The sequence below is a fragment of the Leopardus geoffroyi genome, chromosome E3 (genome assembly GCF_018350155.1).
Source record: "Leopardus geoffroyi isolate Oge1 chromosome E3, O.geoffroyi_Oge1_pat1.0, whole genome shotgun sequence".
Lineage (NCBI taxonomy): Eukaryota > Metazoa > Chordata > Mammalia > Carnivora > Felidae > Leopardus > Leopardus geoffroyi.
In genome coordinates, this window is record NC_059340.1 from 9,134,142 (window position 1) to 9,151,374 (window position 17,233).

Below are 17,233 nucleotides of genomic sequence, written 5' to 3' on the forward strand. Positions count from 1 at the left end.
TGAAGGACATCAGAGGCTTTTAGAGAGGGCCCAACTGAAAATCAGGGAAAGGCCTGGAGAAGCTTGGAAATGCTCCTGGACCACAGCAGGTGTCCCAGTGCCAGCCTGTCCCGGTGGAAACCCGCAGATATGAGCCAGCCAGTCTACCCAGGGGTGCTGGCCCAGACCCCATATCTGAGTGGTGGTGCTCTGGGCATAGGGCCAGCCCAGCCTCAGACTCCCCTCTTGTCTCTGCCCCATGGTGGCCCAGGCAGGCTACAGTTTTCCTTGTCTTCTGCTTTGTTTCCTCTGGAAACCGGGGCCTGTTTCCTTTGCGGGAACTGAATCCCTTCCCGCCCACCTACCCTGTGCCCAGCTGTGTCCCAAGTGATGGCCTGAACCCTCAAGACCTCAAAGCTGCTGCCCTTGGACTCACTCCTGTGGTAGGCACTGACAGTCCCCTGAGCGCTGACCTCTACCTGCCCCAGGCCATGGCCTTGGACACTAGGATCCCTCAGCCCCCTCGAGCAGCCCTGGCCCCTAGGCTCACTGCATCCCCCTTCTGCTGTGGCCCCACCGAGCCTCTTTCGGTTGTACTTCAAGCTTGAAGCGTGGGACACTTCGATATGCCCTCCTCCTCCCCAGCCTTCCTGTCTGAGCTAATCTGCCCTCCCCTGCCTATGGCCACACTGATGTCCCTCCCCCCCTCCAGGACTAGCCGTGTGGACCTGGGCAAGTCCATTCACTTCTTTGAGGCTCGCGGCGCCCAGGTGGAAGGCAGGACCAGCCACGCCTCTTGACGCAAGGATTACCTTGTCAAAGCTTGGCACCAGCTTTCCCACACTTCCAGTTCGCTGGCAGCCTTGCTCCCACTCTGACAAGACGTGAGGAGGCAGCCACACCCCTGGAGGCCAGGGCCATCCTGCTGCCAGCCAGAAGGGAGCTGGCGAGCAGAGTGAGGGCGAGCCTTGGACGGGCTGATTCAGTTGGGACCACAGGAATGTGGACACGTCCAGGAGACACCTGAGATGCGGCATGTGTGTTGTCAGGGAGGAGGATGGCAGATTGAGGAGATAGGAGCTCAAGAAATGAATAGTGGTAGGGCTGGGTAGATGGGGCAGCGCCCTGGCCAACAGGCCCAGACCTGTGCTGCCAGCCGGGCCGGCACAATCCTCGTTCCATGTGTTTATTTATTTCCCTTGTTGGCTGCCCTCCAGGTCCAGCGAGGCCTTCAAAGCCAGGGACCTGCTTTGGCCTCCTGCCTGCTCCAGATTGTGGTATCCCAACGGGGAGCCCCGCACCAAGCAGTGGCAATTAAGGAGCTGCGCAGTGTTGAGGGTAACGCATTCGTGTGTATGTGTGCACGTGGCTGCTCTCACAGACCCCGGGCAAGTCGGGCTGTGGGCTTAGAATGTCACGGTGTCTTGCCGCAGCTTCAGGCTCCGTGACCTTGTAGGTGGAGATGGTGTGGAATCTCTCAAGTTCTCAGAGACTTCACCCTGGGCTCCCAAACCCCCATCTGCTCTGTTCCTCTCCCAGATCCTTCCGAACCCTTCTTGGGCCAGGTGAGATGAGAGGGTGGTGGGTAGGATGAGGGCCAGGGAGAGGACCCAGGTAGGTGTGACTCTTCCTACCTGGGCTCGTCAAGGCAGGCCCTTCCTGGAGTGCACGTCTTCCCTGTCAGGGTCTTTGCCTCTTTTCCATCAAAGCCTGGGCCGCACTGCCCTCACCCTCTGCAGAGCACCCTTGACCTGAGAGCCCAGGCCTGCTTCCTGCGTGTGTGGACACTGGGGGATGGAAACTTCGACAAGGTCAACCTCCTCTCAGAAAGTCACCTGGAGCGCTACACCTCCCATACCTTCTACAGGGTCCTGCCCCTCCCGGGGAGAATAGTGAAGTCTCACTGAAGTCAGCAAGGGACTCCGAGCTCCCAAGAAGCTCCCCTCCCCTGGCCCTGCTCTGTCCCTCTGCACCTGACTGCAGCCTCTGAGTCCCTGACTGCCCAAGCCTGGACCTGGTTTCCCCAATCACAGCTAGTTACAATCATTTCTTCTCTCTTCGTGGACTCAGGGCCTAGCATCGGGCTCGGCACACAGGAGACCCTGGGCAAAAGTGATCAGTGTGTCAGCCAGCAAATGGCACGGAACCCCAGGCCATTAGAGAGGCCCAACTGAAAATCAGGGAAAGGCCTGGAGAAGCTTGGATCTGAGGCAGAGGCAGAGGCTGGCAGTTGCTTCAAACTTTATTTGAGAAAAACAGAAGGTTAACGTATCAAAAGAGCATACAGGTTGGTGGGTGGGGATGGTCAGTGATGGCTACTGAGGCAGGGGCAGTAGACAGCAGGGCTGAGGTCTTTACTTGGCTGCAGGCTGCTCCGACTTCCCAGCTTCTGGGCCCCCAAGCTGGGCACGTGCCTCGAAGGTGACAGGAATAGTGATTTCTGCCGACTGTGTGGCTGGCTTGGGCATGGGGGCCTCCACGGTGAGCGTGCCCTCAGGGGACAGGGAGGAGGAGACCAGAGTGGGGTCCACACCAGGGGGCAGCCTAGACAGACAGAGGAGGAAGACAAGAGTTACACCCCCATGCCTCACTGCCCCCTCCGCCCCGCACCCCTCTTCCCGCCCCCCTCAATCTGGGGCCAAGACTCACGTGTATTTGCGAGTGAAGCACCGGGAGATGTAGCCGTGCTCATCCTGACGCTCTTCGTGCTTGCCTAGGGGGAAAGGGGTGGGGAGGGGAGAAGGAGGTCAGAAGCTGCAGGGAGACGCCCGCCCAAATCCACACATGCCCCAGTGAGTGGCCAGACTAAGCCCGAGGCCCCTCAGAAGCTTCTGGAAAGTTGGGTTCAAAGTAGGGTGGGGCAGGGCGCCGCGCCAAGGAAGCGCACACGCCCCCTCTGCGGACCCGGGCTTAGGGCAAGCAGCAGGGCCAGCGCCAGTCCCCTCTGCCCGGGCCTGCGGATGGCCCCGAGGAGATCTGGTCATTTGGGGGCGGGGCTGGAGGTCTCCTCCGGAAGGAGCCATTTCTTCCCTCAAATAGAGCACTTTTCGGGCCAGAAGGGCCCTGAGGAAGCACACGCAGTCCCCTTTCCAGAGCCGGAGCCAGAGCCTGGGGGCAGGGTGAGTCCCAAGTCTTCCGGGTCCCTTGGTGGAGTTTCCCTGCCCAGTCCCCCCCGCGCCCACGGCTCAACCTCCCACCCCGCCCGCTTGGTCCCCGCAGGGCCGGGGGCTCACCGGTGATCTCCACCACTCCGTCCTTGGTCTTGACCGTCAGCTCCTCGGGGGCGAAGTGGTTGACGTCCAGGGACACGCGCCAGCGGTCGGCCGTCTGCCGGATCTCCGAGACGCCGCTGCTGAGCTGCCGGCTGAGCGCGCGGCTGTAGGCGGGCGCGGCCACCCCGGCGGGGCCCTCGACCGCGGGCAGCGGGCGCACGTAGCCCGGCCAGCCGCTGTGGCCGAACCACTGCGCCCACTCCTCGGGCAGCCGGGGCAGCCCGAAGGCCTGGTCGAAGAGGCGGCTGTGGGCCGGGTACCAGTCGCGGAAAGGGTCCCAGCTGGGGCTCCGCAGGAGCGAGAAGGGCACTCGGCGCTCGGTCATGTTGGCTCTGCTCCGCGCGTCTGGCTGAGGCTTGGAGAGAGAAGTGCGGAGCCGCGGCCCCGCAGCGCTTTTATGCGTCTCCAGCCGGGTATTTTTAGCAGGCGGTGTTTCAGGTCTCTATTAAAGGCAATGACGGGCTGGGGGCAGCCCCTCCCCCTGCATTCCTCCCCTGCACTCGGGGCGGGGGCGGGCCGAGGAAGGCCCTGCCCACATCTGGAACCTTCTCTTGTTTGAGAAAACAAATGACTGGAGCACCGGTGCTGGTGCAGTGCCCGCTGCCGGACACTCGCAGGCCTGGACGGTAAAGCGCTGGGTGGCGCGGCTGGTGGTCAGTCCTATCCCTTTGCCCTGGAGGACAAAGCCCAGAGAGGCTGGGCTACTTGTCCCAGGCCACGGGTATCTAGAAGTGGCAGAGCCGGGATTTGAACCACAAGGTGTCTATGAAATAATGTCTTTAAAAGCAGCGTGGTGTCGTCGATGAGAGTGTGGGCTCTGGAGCCAGGCTGTCTGACTTCACATCCTGGTTCTGCCACTAACTGGGTGGATGTGCCCAAGTCAGACTCTGTGCCTCAGTTTCCCTATCTGGAAAATGGAGATGGTGATGGTGGTGGTGATGATGATGATGATGATGATGATGATAAAAATGCTTACATCATTGGGTTGATGTGAGAATTCAGCAACTTAAAGCAAGTAGAGATTTTAGGCCAGGGCCAGGGCCTGGTACCTGTTCATTGTTCATTGTTGTTATTTTATCTATCTGCAGTTAAAGGGGGGAAGAGGAAGGAGAGTGTGTTATGTATCTCTGTTGCAGAGGCAGTGACCCAGGTCGGAAACCCAGTGCTGACAGGGGGTCAGGAGGAAAGTTGTTGCAAATCCCCCCATATATCTTATTTTTCCTCGAGGAGCCCTGGACTGGGAACTTGAAAGGCAGTAACTTTGGATTTAGCCTGGGCTTTGCTGTTGACTTACTGTGATTTGGGGCAAGTCCCCTCCTTTCTCCAGGCCTCAGTTTCCTTTTTTGTAGATTATTATCTCAAAGTCCCTTTTGTTTATGATTCCCACAGGACCAAGGGAGGGAGAGCCCTAGGCAGTACATTTCTCTCAACCTTGCTTGGAGCCTGAGGCCTGCCCTTGGGCCCCTACCTCCTGTCTGACCACCTGTGAGATCCAGGCCCCCACCTCCCACCTCTGGGAGAGGGTGCTGCACCTAGGCTCCTGCCATAATCCTGACATTCCCTATCTCCTGCTTTCATAGGCATGATCCCCCTCCATTCTTTCTCCTGATTTATACCCTATTATCCCTCCTTTTTATTTTTTTAATGTTTATTTATTTTGAGAGAGGGAGAGAGAATAAGCAGGGGAGGGGCAGAGAGAGAATCCCAAGCAGGCTCCATGCTGTCAGTGCAGAGCCCGAGTCGGGGCTCAAACCCCCAAACCATGAGACCATGACCTGAGCTGAGATCAAGAGTCAGATGCTTAACTGACTCAGCCACCCAGGTGGCCCCATCCCTCCTTTTTAGATGAGGAAACTGGAGTTCAAAGAGATACAGTGACTGGCGTACTGTCTCCTGTGAGACGCTAGCACAGTAAGCCTCTTGCCTCTCTAGTGCCCTAGCTCTTACCCTTGTGAGGCTCCCACCTTGGAGTCCTCCACTTCTGCTCTTTAGGAGGCCCACTCTGCTTAATGCCCCTTTCCCAGGGCTGCGCTGAGGCTGAACCCCGACCAGTTTTACAGGGAGCCCTGTAGATACCTGAGAAACTAGAAGCCAGACTCCAGCCACTCGCTTTGATGAGCTCAGGGTAGCAACAAATCTCATGCCTTCTCTGTGTCTGTTTCCTCTTCAGGAGAGAGCTCCTGGATGCCTCTTTCTTTCTTTCTTTCTTTCTTTCTTTCTTTCTTTCTTTCTTTCTTTCTTTCTTATTTCTTCCTTCCTTCCTTCCTTCTTTCCTTCCTTCCTTCCTTTCCTTCTTTCTTTTCTTTCTTTCTTCCTTTCCCTCTTTCTTTCTTTTTTTCTTTCTTTTTTTCTTTCTTTCTTTCTTTCTTTCTTTCTTTCTTTCTTTCTTTCTTTCTTTCTTTCTTTTTCTTTCTTGTCCATCTCCTCCCCATCTAGGAAGAGCAGGGGCCGGGGCATGAGTCTGAGGTTGTTCTGGTCACCTCTGAGCTCCTGGGACTTTTGTGGGCCAAGGGTGCAAAGCAGATGGAACCCCTGTTTCTGTTCCACCTCCCTTGCTGGGTCGTGTCATGGGCCCAGTGGGTCTCCTTTGGGAGCTACTGGCTGCCCCCCCCCCCCCCCCCGGGCCCACAAGGGTTTCAGCTTTAGCAAGCCCCAGGCCTTCACTCCCTGGCACTCCCAGGCCCACCCATCCCCAGCTCTGTAAAGTGGAGGTGAGGTCAGGAGCCAGGGAGGGCCCTTGTCCGCCCCTGCTTGCCCACCTTGGCCCAGACTGGAGCCCAGGAGCCCCACCCTACAGGGAGCTGTCAGATGTGGTCATGGATGCTTTCAAGTGTGGTCCTGCCCGGCCCAGCCACGTTCTGGGTGGGGGCTGCTGGGCTGCCTCCCTGCCAACACTTTGTAGACAGAAGCTCCCTTCGTAGCTCCCTGCATCTTGCCCGAAGCCAGGGTGGGGAGGGTCCATTCCTGTTGCCCTAGCCAGGGAAGTTGTGTAAGCCAGGGCCCAACAGTTCTTAGCACCCTGCCCATGGTGGGTGGGGGGGGCAGGACTGAGAGTTCATATCAATCTTCAGCGGGTCAGTTCTTGAGGGACCCTGCCAATCACAAGGGAAGGGACGTGGGTGGCTCTGGGTGGTGGTAAGGGGGTGGGGTGGGGGACAAACTGGGTTTTGGGGTCAGACAAGGCTGGGCTTGAATCTGGGTGCTGCTGTTCACTGGCCTGGTGACCTCTGTGAGCCCGCCGACCCCATCTGCAAAACGTCGGCAATAATAAGGCACCCGTGTTGCCGGGCGGTGGTGAATCTCAAATGTAGTAATGTATGGGAAGTGCCTGGCGCTCAGTAAGTGCTCATTGTTATTAAGGAAAGAGGTTCTTTCATTTTGGATACTGAGATTTAGGCTAATGTGAATTACCCAGTCGTATGCATTCTAGAGCAGGTCCAAGTATCTTATCAAAGTCTCGTTTCTGAGATGAGAAAACGGAGTTAGAATTGCCCCAAGGTCACAAAGCTGGTAAGGGGGCGGGAGGGGGTGGTGGGGGAGTGGATTGGAACTCAAGCCTCCTGACTGAGGGGAGAGACTTTCTGAGCTGTCCAGGGAGGGCTGTGGTCTGTGAGCTTGTGGGTGCAGGGGGAGGTGTGCAGCCAAGGGGGAGGGAAGGTCGGGCCAGCCTCTCTGGAGTCCCTTGCCGCCCTGACCAGGCCCCCTTTCGGGAGGTCACACCGTTATTCCCTGGGCACAGGGCAAGGGAAGCAAAGGCTGAATGTCAGCCCCTACTTGTCTACCTGCCCAAATATTCTTTGACAATCTTCTACTGTATCATTCTGGGCACTGAGCTGCCAGGGCTAGGCTTTCTGGGATTAAGAGGACAACTCCACCCCCAGAGATTTCCCAGTAGCCACAAGGGGAGTCGGGGGGAGGTTGGCACTGCAGGGTCTGGGATTCCTTGATCAGAGGGGCCCCTCCCCTCATCCTTAGCCCCGAAGTCTGCGGTACTCTGCAGCAACCCAAGGCCAGCCTCGGACCCGCCTTGCCTGGCACTGAGCCCAAGGCCTTGGCCACACTAGCCACACCTTTGACAGGCCTTTGCCAACTGTGGCTGAGCCAGCCCCTCCCTCCCTGGCTCAGCCTTAGAGAAAGCTCGAGAGTCTTCAGGCAGCTGCCCGAGCTCCCTGGAGAGGCCTGACAGCTGATGGGTTGTACCAGTCGCTGGGCTTACTGGGAATTAAAAATATGGGCAACAGTAATTAGAGCACATGGGGGTGGGGGGCACTGGATCTTTCTGGAAGCATCTAGATACTGCCCCTCTGGGAGTATCTCTCCAACCTGCCCACCCCCTAGGCTTCTGGCTAACCTTGGGTGTCACCTCACCCCACCACCACTGAAAGGGGGCCAAGGAGGAGCCATGTGGGGAGGGCTGGGGATCCATCCCCTGGCCCCTCCCGCCCTGCTGTCTAGCAGAAGGAATCTGTCTAGTCTGGGAGTCTGGGGACCTGCAGTGTCTCTGGCTCTGTGACCTTGGCCAGCAGCTGGCTCCCGTGACTCATTTTCTTCATCTGTACAATGAGACCATTGGACTGGATGTTCTCGAAGGCTCCTTCCAGCGTGGTGAATCAACAGTTTCTCCTCCACTCGCCCTCACTCCCCCTCACTCCCCCAGCCCCTCCGCACTGCCCGCTGTGCCATCTAATACCGCTGGAAGGGGTGTGTGTGTGGTGAGTGGAGGGAGGCAGAGAGGGAGGACCTGGCATCCCCTGTGGTGTCTGTGGAGGTGGGAGGCCCTACAGCCGGAGCGCCTTCATGTCTTGGGTGTCCTTGAGTGGAGGAGAGGGGCCTGGTGAAGGAAGGGTAGGTGTCTTGTGATCGGGCCTGTTTGCTGAACACGCCCTCAGCCGAGAGGCCGGTGCGAGTCCAAGGGGCTTTCAAGAGCATCTCAGAGAGGCAGGGGATGGGAGACACTATCTGGGACACCCAAACTGGGCGTGTACTCTTGTGACTTGCTACCCTGGGTCTGGGACTGCGGGAAACCAATTAAGAAGAGAAAACACCACCAGAACGCAACACAGGAAGCCCTGCCCAGCCTGACTCCCAGCTACCGTATTGGGAGCACAAGGTTAGAGGGGTCCCCGAGGCCCCCATCTGCAGAGAGACCAGGAGAGGACCTACGACACCCCAAAGGCCCACGTCCTGGGGAGGTTCCCCCCGCCCCATCCCCTCCACCCCTTGCTACCAGGTGCAGAATTGGAGTTTTCTATTTTCCTGCTTGCCTTCCTGGAGGTATTTTTTTTCTCTTTTCCTAAGCTGTAGAGCAGAGTTTAGGCTGAACCCTCAGTCTGTGGGTGGGCAGGGGCTTTGTCCTCTCCCCCTCCTTCCCCGGGGATTGGACGCTGTTTCCCCAAGTAGCCGGGGTGGGTGCTGAGGACAGAAGCTTGGGGTTTCCAGGCTGACCTAGACCATCCCCCAGGGCTCCCTCTCCATTCAGGCCAGTTTTGTGTCACTACTGGCCAGCCACCAACAGGCAATTTTCCTTTTCTCTCTGTCGCCCTCTAGTGTCTATCTGCCACCACCGCACCTTGCCTTTGGTTCATGCCCTCCCCCAAGGTTTCTGGGACCGCTCGCTCCCTGGCTCCCTGATTCACTTGTTTACTCAGTTGACAGACATCTCAAAGGTGCTTATTTGGGAGATGCAGAGGCCAAGAAGGCATGGCCTGGCTCCAGAAACTCATAGATTTAGGGAAAGATAGGCATGCCAACAGATAAGCTGAACAAGAGCTTAGGGACCTAAAGGCAGGTACAGACCCCAAAGAGCTGGAGGGACCCAGAGGTGAGAGTGGGCATTGCAGCTGGAGATCCGGGAAGGCTCCTCGGAGTAGGAGGCAGCGGAGCTAGGTCCTGAACCAGGAGCTCACCTGAACGTTTGGAGGTGGAGAGGGCATGCATGGAAGGCCCGAGGAGGTGGGTCAGCTGGATGGGGTGTATTGGAGTCAAGGACAATGATGGGAGGGGAAGCTAGGTGGGGTGTGGGGCTTGAGGGAGGTGGGGGTGTTCAAAGCCCACGGGGTCTCCAGGCTGAAAGGAAAGTCTTCTTGGGTCCCCGTTTTCCTCCCCACTGAGCTGCACGCTCCGCTCCATCACTCAGGCAGGGAGATGGACACCCTGGGTTCTGGTTCCTTCCTGCCAGATCTCCTCTCTGGGGTGGAGTCCGTGACCCTCTCCTTTCTTGGAGGGAAGGACCCCAGGACCTTATGCCCTCCCCACACTCCCCAGGTGCCCAAATCCACAGAGACCTAGTCTCACCACCTGCCATCCGGGCACCGAGTGTTTATTAGAGTCCAATTTTTATCCGCACCGCGGAGAAAGAGGGAGGGGAAAATAGAGAGAGGGGGAACCCGGACCAGACCCCAGACCCCTCCCCCCTGTGGGAGCCCAGGGCAGATGCCCTGTTGGGCCAAGGAAGACTTTGTGAGATCCCTGAGGGCCCCAGGAGGAGTGGGCTGGGAGCAGCAGAAGAGGGCTGGGGGTGGGGGGGTGCCACTCGAGGTCCCCGGCCGAGGCCCTGCATCTAGATCTTACCCTTTGCTGTAGCACCCCTCTCTGGGTAGCCTCCACTGACTACCTCCCCACCAAATCCCGAGAAGGAAGCACTCCCTCGGGCAGGCCCCGAAGTGCCTGTTATCCTATACCTGCGACCCTGTGCTGCCATCTGGCCCATGTCCCAGACACAGGGCACACTGGGACACCAGGGCTTGCTCGGTCATCGGACTGCGTTGCCTTCTCCCACTCCTCACAGGCTCTCTTCCATCTACCTCTTCTCTCTTCACCTTCTGACCTGAACCCCTTTTGATGTCAGGCTCGGATGCAGCATAGTCTGTCTAGACTTCCCATCTCTTGTCATGCAGAAGGCCTGGCTGCTGCTGCGGCCTTGGCCCCGGGCGCATGGGGTGAGGGCCGAAGGGGAGAGCCTGGCCTGGAAGGGAGAGGTGGGACCAAGAGTAAGCTCCCCGGCTCCTCAGGCTGGGGCTTAGGGGCCCACCTAGTCTGGGTCCTCCTGGGCCAGGGGAGGGGTCAGGGGAGGCTGTGGGGCCAGCCTCCAGCCATCAGCCAGGATCCTGCAGCCAGCTCAGAAGGAAGCCGCTCCCCAGCTTGGATGGTGATGCACCAAGGGTTAGGTCGTTCTTCCTTCCCTCTAACTTAGATCCTGCCTGCCATCCCACCTCCTCGTCTGCGCGTTGATAGAAAGGAGCCGAGGGCCCAGTGGAGTGGGTGCGGGAGGCTTCCAGGTCTGGCACCTTCCGAGGTGTCCCTGGGTCCACCGAGCTGTCCCCAGCCTGGTGAGCTGGCATCAAGCAGGAAGGGGGACAGGGCGATCCCTGTGTTCGCAACGGCTCTTTGTTCCCTGGACACGGTGGGCAGGCAGGAGGTGGGGGTGGGGACCCTCTAGAAGCAGCAGAACCCAGCTCCTCCTTGTCTGCAGGGCGCCCACACTCAAGGTCTTCCCTGGCCCGGGGACCCCCTTGTAGCAGTGGGGTGCAGGCCCCCTCACGGGTCCTGGGGCCTGACCCCTTGCCTCTCCCTATGCCAGGGGGCACCAAGCTGGGTCTGTCCGGGCTCAGAAGCCCCCACTCTCTGAGCTGCTCCGGCTGTGGTAGCTGGGACTGGGGGTCCGGGAGGGGCTGCGCGTGCGGCTGCGGGTCCCGCGGCTGCGGCTGCTGTAGCTTCCGTGGCTGTGACCGGGACTGGGGCTGCGGCTGGGGCTCCGGCTTGAGTAGTCGCTGCTCAGGCAGCTGGAGGAGGACGAGGGGCTGGGCCGGTAGTAGGGGATGGGACGCTTTCGGGCACTGCCAGGAGGGAAAAGCTGATTACAGGCCATTCGGGTCCCTGAGCTCTGCCCCAGGCTCTAGCTTGGCCCCTCACTCAGGCCAGGGCTTCCCCAGCAATGGCCAGGGCTTTCCTGCCTCAGTTTCCCCTGAGCTCTGGCCTCGGAGTGCCCTCTACCCCAAAAGGATCAGGCAGTCAGTGGTCACTTGCCAATTTCATGTTGGACCTTTTGTTTTTTGCTCACTTGTCTTTAGGGAAAGGGGACCCAGTCTCTGCTTGACCCGAGTAGGTGCTCAACAATTTGTTGAATAAACGAAACTTTTAAATATAGACAACTCGCGTCAACCAAGCTAAGTAGTGGTTTCTGTGCGTGGGAACGGTTGTGGATATAGCCCCGCCCTGCTTCTCTCTTCCTCACAGAATCGAAGGTTTTTCAGGTCACTTCAAGGGAACAAGGAGGAGACCCCCTGGCCATCGCTGCCCATGCCCATGGCCCAGCCCAGTCCCGCCGGCCCCTTCTCCTCACTCAGCTACCTCCCGCCGGCCCGGAGTTAGTTTGAAGCCAGGAAGCTGTGACCCAGAGAAAAGAAAGGAGAGTGGTTAAGGGGGCAACAGTGCCCCATGGCGTGGGGTTAATTCTGAGGAAGAAAACAGGTGTACGTTAGTGGAAGGAGGAGGAGGCAGCCCGGGAGAGGGGCCGAGGTGGGTGCCAGGGGGAAGGTGCAGGGCTCCAGCTGTCTTAGGACCCTCTGCGTATGGCGATCTGGATCACCAAGGACTTGGAAGGGCTGGTTAGAGAATCAGTCCATGTTAGAGCTGAAAAGATGCTCAGGGAGCCCTGCTTATTGTTCAGACATGAGAACCGAGCCCCAGAGAGGCACACTGATCTCCCAAGGCTGCCCAGCAAAGTCTCAGAGTTGGGTTCAGAATTTTGCCTGTAGCCCTCTACCCCACGTCAGGGGTCTAGGGCTAGCAGAGTGATTTCCACGAACACAGAGCATAATCTCACCCGGAAGCCCAGGCCCACGCCCACCGGTCTGGGCCAAAGAAGCTTTCTGATGGGGCTTCTGTCACATCAGCCACACCCTCTGCATAGGACTGAGAGGGGCAGTGGAAGGGATGGGACCTCCCACAGCTGCCCCAGAGGGTAGGCCGCTGGTGCCCCCTCCTCCAAATTCCCCAGGGGGCTGGGAGGTGAGCAGTGAGGTTAGTGAGAAAAGGAGAGGCAGACAGATGACAGCTGAACAGAGCCAGATCAGCTCACATGGGCATCTCCCCTGCAGCCTGTGGGGAGGGGGTCCCCTCGGCCCCCAGGCCGGCCACAGGCCACTCGGCAGGCTGGACCTTGAGATGAAGGAGAAAAGGAGACATCATTGCCAGGAGATGGATGTGGGGAGGAAGGAGAGAGGGAGGGGCTCCAGGAGGGATGGCTGGAATCTTCCGGAGCTGAACTCCATGCCTGCTGCTGCCTACCCAGACCCGAGCGCACAGCCCCCTCCCCTCCGTGGGCCTTCAGACCCCTGCCTCTGAGTCCCACCTCCCCAGCACCTCCAGTTCTGGCCCCTCTCCTCCTCCAGGGGCCTCTCCCTCCCCCCCCCGCCCCCACCAGAACGACACCTCTCCTCCCGCACCGGGTTCAGTCCGTTCCCCTGGAGGTCCCCAGCGGGCCGGCCGGGGCCCCTCCTCCGTACCTGGTGATGCGCCGCGGCTCCATGAAGCTGGGCGAGTCCCGGCGCCGCTTGCGGATGGGCGAGTAGCTGCGGGAGCGGCGCCGGGCGCGGGCGGCCTCGGCCTCGGCGTGCCTCGCGCGGCCTTCGCCGTCCTTGTCCCTGCGGGCCCGGCCGAGGTGAGCGACGCGGCCCGGCCAGCCCGCCCAGGCCCGGCCCCGGCCCCACCGCCACCCCAGCGCCCGGCGGGGACCCCCGGGCCCGCACTTACCGGCCCAGGGTTTTCTTGGGCGACGGCGAGCGGCTGGGGCTGCGGGTCCTCTTCTCCGCGGAGCGCGAGCGGGACTTGGAGGGCGAGCGGCTGGAGCTCCACGAGCGCGGGTGGGGGCCCGGGCTGCGCGACGAGCTCTTCCCCTCCGGGCCGCCGTGCCTGCCGTGCGCGCCCGGGGACGGGGAGGTGCTGGCCGGCCGAGCGCGCGGGGGCCGCTCCTTGGTCCTGGAGGAGAGGCACGGCGACAGGGGCTTAGCTAGGGAGAAAGTGGGCTGGGGGCGGGGTGTGGGGGGGGGGTTGAAGAGGGTGCGGGTGACAGGGAGCGGGCTCAGCTAGGGACCAAGTGGGCTCAGGGGAGGGAAAGGGATTCAGTAGGGGAGGAGTTCTATGCAGGAGAGAAGGATTAGTGAGCGGGAAGAGGTGATGCGTGAGTTGGTGGCGCGGGGGAAGGTTTCCTGAGCAGGGAAAGGGCTGGGATAGGGGCGTGGGGAGTGAAATCAGTGTGGAAGAGTGTGTTCCCTGGTGTGGAGGGAGAGTGATCGGTGGGGGCGGGCAAGTGAGGGAAGAGAGAGAGCTCCCTGATGGGAGGAGAATCCTGGGTGTGGGGCGGGGCGGAGGGGGGGGACTCTGTTGGGTAGGAGAGTGATCAGTGTGGGGAAGGGAGGGCTCCGTGTGTGAGGAGAGAGCGATCAGTGAGGGGGGACCTCAGTGAGTGGGGAAGGAGAATGGGAGGCAGTTTGCAGAGAGGGAGAATTGCAGAGTGGAAGGGAGTTTGCACCGTGGGTGGGGGGAGTGATCACAGAAGGGGGAGCTTAATGAGAAGGAGGGAGAGCGGTCAGTGTGGGGAGAACAGTCGGTGGGTGGGGGGTAAGGGGTCTTTGGGAGCAGGGAGAGTGGTCAGAGGGGCCGGTGGGGGGGGGCTGTTCCGAGGGGTGGGGGAGAGGGGTCGGTGGAGAGGGGAAGCTGTTCTGTGGGGAGGGAGGGGCGAGAGCGCGGGGAAGGGTGTTCCGCGGGGATGGACGGGACCAGTGGGGGCAGGTGTTCCGCGGGGGCGGGGCAGCGCTCGGGGCGGGGAGGGGAGCCGCTCACCGTTTCCCGTGCGCGCCGTGGCCTCGCTCGGAGCCGGGCTCGGGCCCGGGGCCGGGGGCGCCGCCGCCGCCGCCGCCGCCGGAGTCGCTGCTGGAGCGGGCCCTGCTGAGCGAGCGCGACGAACCCCGGGGCGGCGCGGGCCGGGCGCGCCGGCGGCCCCTGCGGCGGGGCGCGGACGCCGAGGACCGGGAGCGCCGCCGCCGCCGTCGCCGCCGCCTCCGCCTGGCCGTCCCGCCCGCCGCGCGGCCTCCTCTGCCCTGCGACGACGGAGCCGAGCGCGGGCTCGGGCTCTCCTTGCCCCGCGCGGGCGGCGTGGCTGCGCCGGCCTCCGCCTGGTCGCGGGCCCTGGGCGAGGGCGAGCTGGGCTTCTGACGGGGAGAGAGGCAGAGAGGGCACGGAGGGGGGTGGAGGGGACGGGGGCGCAGACAGAGACGGGGCGGAAGAGACGCCCGCAGAGACAGAGGAAACCGAGGAGGTCGAGAGAGTCCAGAGCAGAGAGAGAGGCGGAGGCGGAGGAGGAGGAGGCGAAGGAGCAGGGGAAGTTAGAGAAGCAGAGAGAAAAGGCGGAGACGGCGGGGAGAGAGAGCAGAGGAGAGACAGAGAGAGGACAGGCCAAGAGAAGGAGCGAGGTCGAGGGTGAGAGAGCGGGCGGGTGGGGTGGGGGGGGGAGAGAAGGAGAGGGGGCTTTCACCGGGCCCAGGCCGGGGGCTGCCAGTCCCGGAGCATCGCACACACGGTTCCCCGCGCCTGCCCTGCCTCTGCCTCTCCTGAGTGTCCACCTTCTGGCCTCAACAGTGCAGCTCATGCAAGGTTCTCGGCATGCAAAACACAAGAGGGACGGAGCGGTGGGGGGAGGGGGGCTGAAACGGAGGGGGCTCCAGGACGGGCACGGGGGCTGGCATTGCCCCCCGATGGGACGGACGATCCCGGCAGAGAGTAGAGAGAGGACGGGCACCGGGAGGCCGGGCCGGGGCCAGCCCCCCAGGCCAGGCCCCCCCAGCGCGTGGGGGGTGGGTGAGGGGATGGAAGGGGCACACGGCACACAGATGGGGGTGGGGGCGGGGCGGGACAACTGAACTCAAAACTGAACCGAAGAAAGGGAGGAAAAACAGAAATAAAAAACAAAATCCACAAATGTCATTAGATACCAAAATCAAAAACAATGTCTGAACTCCTGGGGAACTGACATTTTTTCTGTTAACATTTTTCTTTCTTTGTTTTCCGGCCCTGCAGAGACCTGTGGAACTGTCAGTAACACCCGACTGTCTTTCTGTTTCTCTCTTTTCTTTTCCTTTCCTTTTTTTTTTTTTTTTAAGTTCTGATTTTTTTTTAAGTCCCTCTTGGTTAACGTCCACTTACCAATAAAGTGGCACTTCCTCCTTTAGTAGGTAAGGTGTGTAAGAGAAGGGAAAAGTGTGGTAGCGTAAGTTCATCATTAGATTCACAAAAATGCAAGAGAGATAGAGAGAGAGAGAAAAAAAAAACGCAACCACCCCATTCTAGGCCGAGAGGAGGCCACACCGCCTCTGGAGGAAGGACTGGCCGCGCCCGGCTCCTCGGGCCTGAGCAGGCACCTCTTGGGTGACTGCTGGATAGAGATGTCTAATGTTCTTCCAAAAGTGCAGTTAGGACACAAGGGTTGGGGTACAGAAAACCAGAAAGGGAGCCTGGTACCATCAAAAGGGCCCTAGCTGGCAACCAGGGGTCTGAGAGACTGCCTCTACCTCACTGAGTGACCCTGGCTAAGTCACTTCCCCACTCTGGGCCTCAGTTTCCCCATCCCCAAAACGAGAGGGTTGGGCTCTGCTTCCTGATGTCCCTACCAGAGCAAATACTCCAGGATTCTCTGTGTACCCCTGACCACCCTCTCCATCCTCCTCCCCTCACAGAACAGACCCCTCCTCTTGTCCTCGGGTTTCCAGCTTTCTGTCTATCTGGTAACAGTTGGTTCCACCTGTCTACCCCACCCCCAACCACCAGCACCAACTTGACTTCGAAGCACCTCCAGGGCAGACATTTTTGGTTGGATTCAGCTCCGTAACCTCAGTTTTTATCGCAGAACTTGGCATTTAGTAGGGCCTCAATGCCGTTGCTGAAGAAGGAATCATTACAAGGGTCGGGGCCAAACCAGGTAGTACTAAAAGAGGGGCAGGGTCTGGGCCAAGCTTTTTTGGCAGGTTCCTGGGATGGGAGAACAAAACCAGCTACCTACCACCCCTCAGGGCACCCTGCTGCCAGAGACTGAAAGGAGCGTGGTTTCCTTGGCATGGCCTATGCCTCCTGCAGGAGGCGGGGTGGTGCCCAGGCCCTTCCGTGCAAGCCTGGATCCAGCCAGGGCTTGGAGGCAGAGCCAAGAAGTCGGTCCCATGGGAGGAAAGGCACAGCCAGCTCTGATTGGTGGCTGAAGCAGCCAATGAACACTAGCCATAGCAGGTGAGAGCAGCTGTCCAGAGTCAAATGGGCCGTAAAGGCCTCCTGGGAGAGCCTGGTGTCTCCCTTTGGGGCTCAGGCAGGCATAGGTGGGCAGGGTGGATATCTGAGCACCCCAGCTCTCCTGATGACCAGCTCACCTCTCATCCTGGGCTAGGAGCCATGGCCCCTCTGAGATGGCAGCTCCAAAGTCAAGAGACATTACCAGGAGACACTTGGCTCTCCTAACACATATCCCCTGCGCCCCAGCTTGTGGCCAGCGCCTACAGCTCCCAGGCCCCCAGAGGAGGCAAATGAGAAAAATCTCCAGAGTCTTCACATTTCCAAGTTCTTTCCTATCTCCTGGGTTGTCTGAGAGTGGAAAGTGAACAGATCCCAGGCAGGGGAGTGGGGGCCCTGGTGGCCAAGGCATAGTACCCAAACCCAGGAAACGCTGGACCCCACCCTAAAGAAGCCTTTGCTTGCTATTCTGATGGGGGGGGGGGCGTGCAGCCAGGCAAGGGGGCAGAATAGTAAACATGGGGGTCAAGACCTGGCTGTGAACCCTGGCTCCAGCTTAGACTCTGGATCTGAGCCAGCTTCTCTGACTCCAGGAGACAGGCCAGCAGTGGGGGAAGGAGACTGAAGGCCCCAATGTTCCTTCCCACAGACACTGAGGGTGGGGGGGAGGGGTCCTCTCTACTTCCCACTGTTGGGCTGGGCGTGTGGTG

The 17,233-nt window shown here is 60.2% G+C and overlaps 2 protein-coding genes across 5 annotated transcripts in view; both read right to left on the bottom strand.

Annotated features, from left to right (window-relative positions):
* Positions 1-2,203: 2,203 nt before the first annotated feature.
* HSPB1 (heat shock protein family B (small) member 1) lies at positions 2,204-3,728 on the bottom strand. Its single transcript, XM_045460382.1, has 3 exons — positions 3,213-3,728; positions 2,629-2,692; positions 2,204-2,523 (listed from the first exon to the last, which is right to left on the bottom strand). The coding sequence occupies exons 1-3, from the start codon at positions 3,574-3,576 to the stop codon at positions 2,334-2,336; spliced, it is 618 nt and encodes a 205-aa protein (XP_045316338.1). The 5' UTR covers positions 3,577-3,728; the 3' UTR covers positions 2,204-2,333.
* Positions 3,729-9,541: 5,813 nt separating this feature from the next.
* SRRM3 (serine/arginine repetitive matrix 3) overlaps positions 9,542-17,233 on the bottom strand; it is a 56,385-nt gene continuing 48,693 nt past the window's right edge. The window contains exons 3-7 of one of the 4 annotated variants that reach the window (XM_045460385.1): positions 14,094-14,461; positions 13,005-13,229; positions 12,758-12,895; positions 12,331-12,410; positions 9,542-11,086 (exon numbers count right to left, since the gene is read on the bottom strand). In XM_045460385.1, the coding sequence (XP_045316341.1) occupies positions 10,346-11,086; positions 12,331-12,410; positions 12,758-12,895; positions 13,005-13,229; positions 14,094-14,461 (1,552 nt within the window). In that variant the 3' untranslated portion in view covers positions 9,542-10,345. Of the gene's footprint in view, positions 11,087-12,330; positions 12,411-12,757; positions 12,896-13,004; positions 13,230-14,093; positions 14,995-15,452; positions 15,473-17,233 lie in introns of those variants that run through there. The other 3 variants (XM_045460387.1, XM_045460383.1, XM_045460384.1) reach the window with 3 other exon arrangements.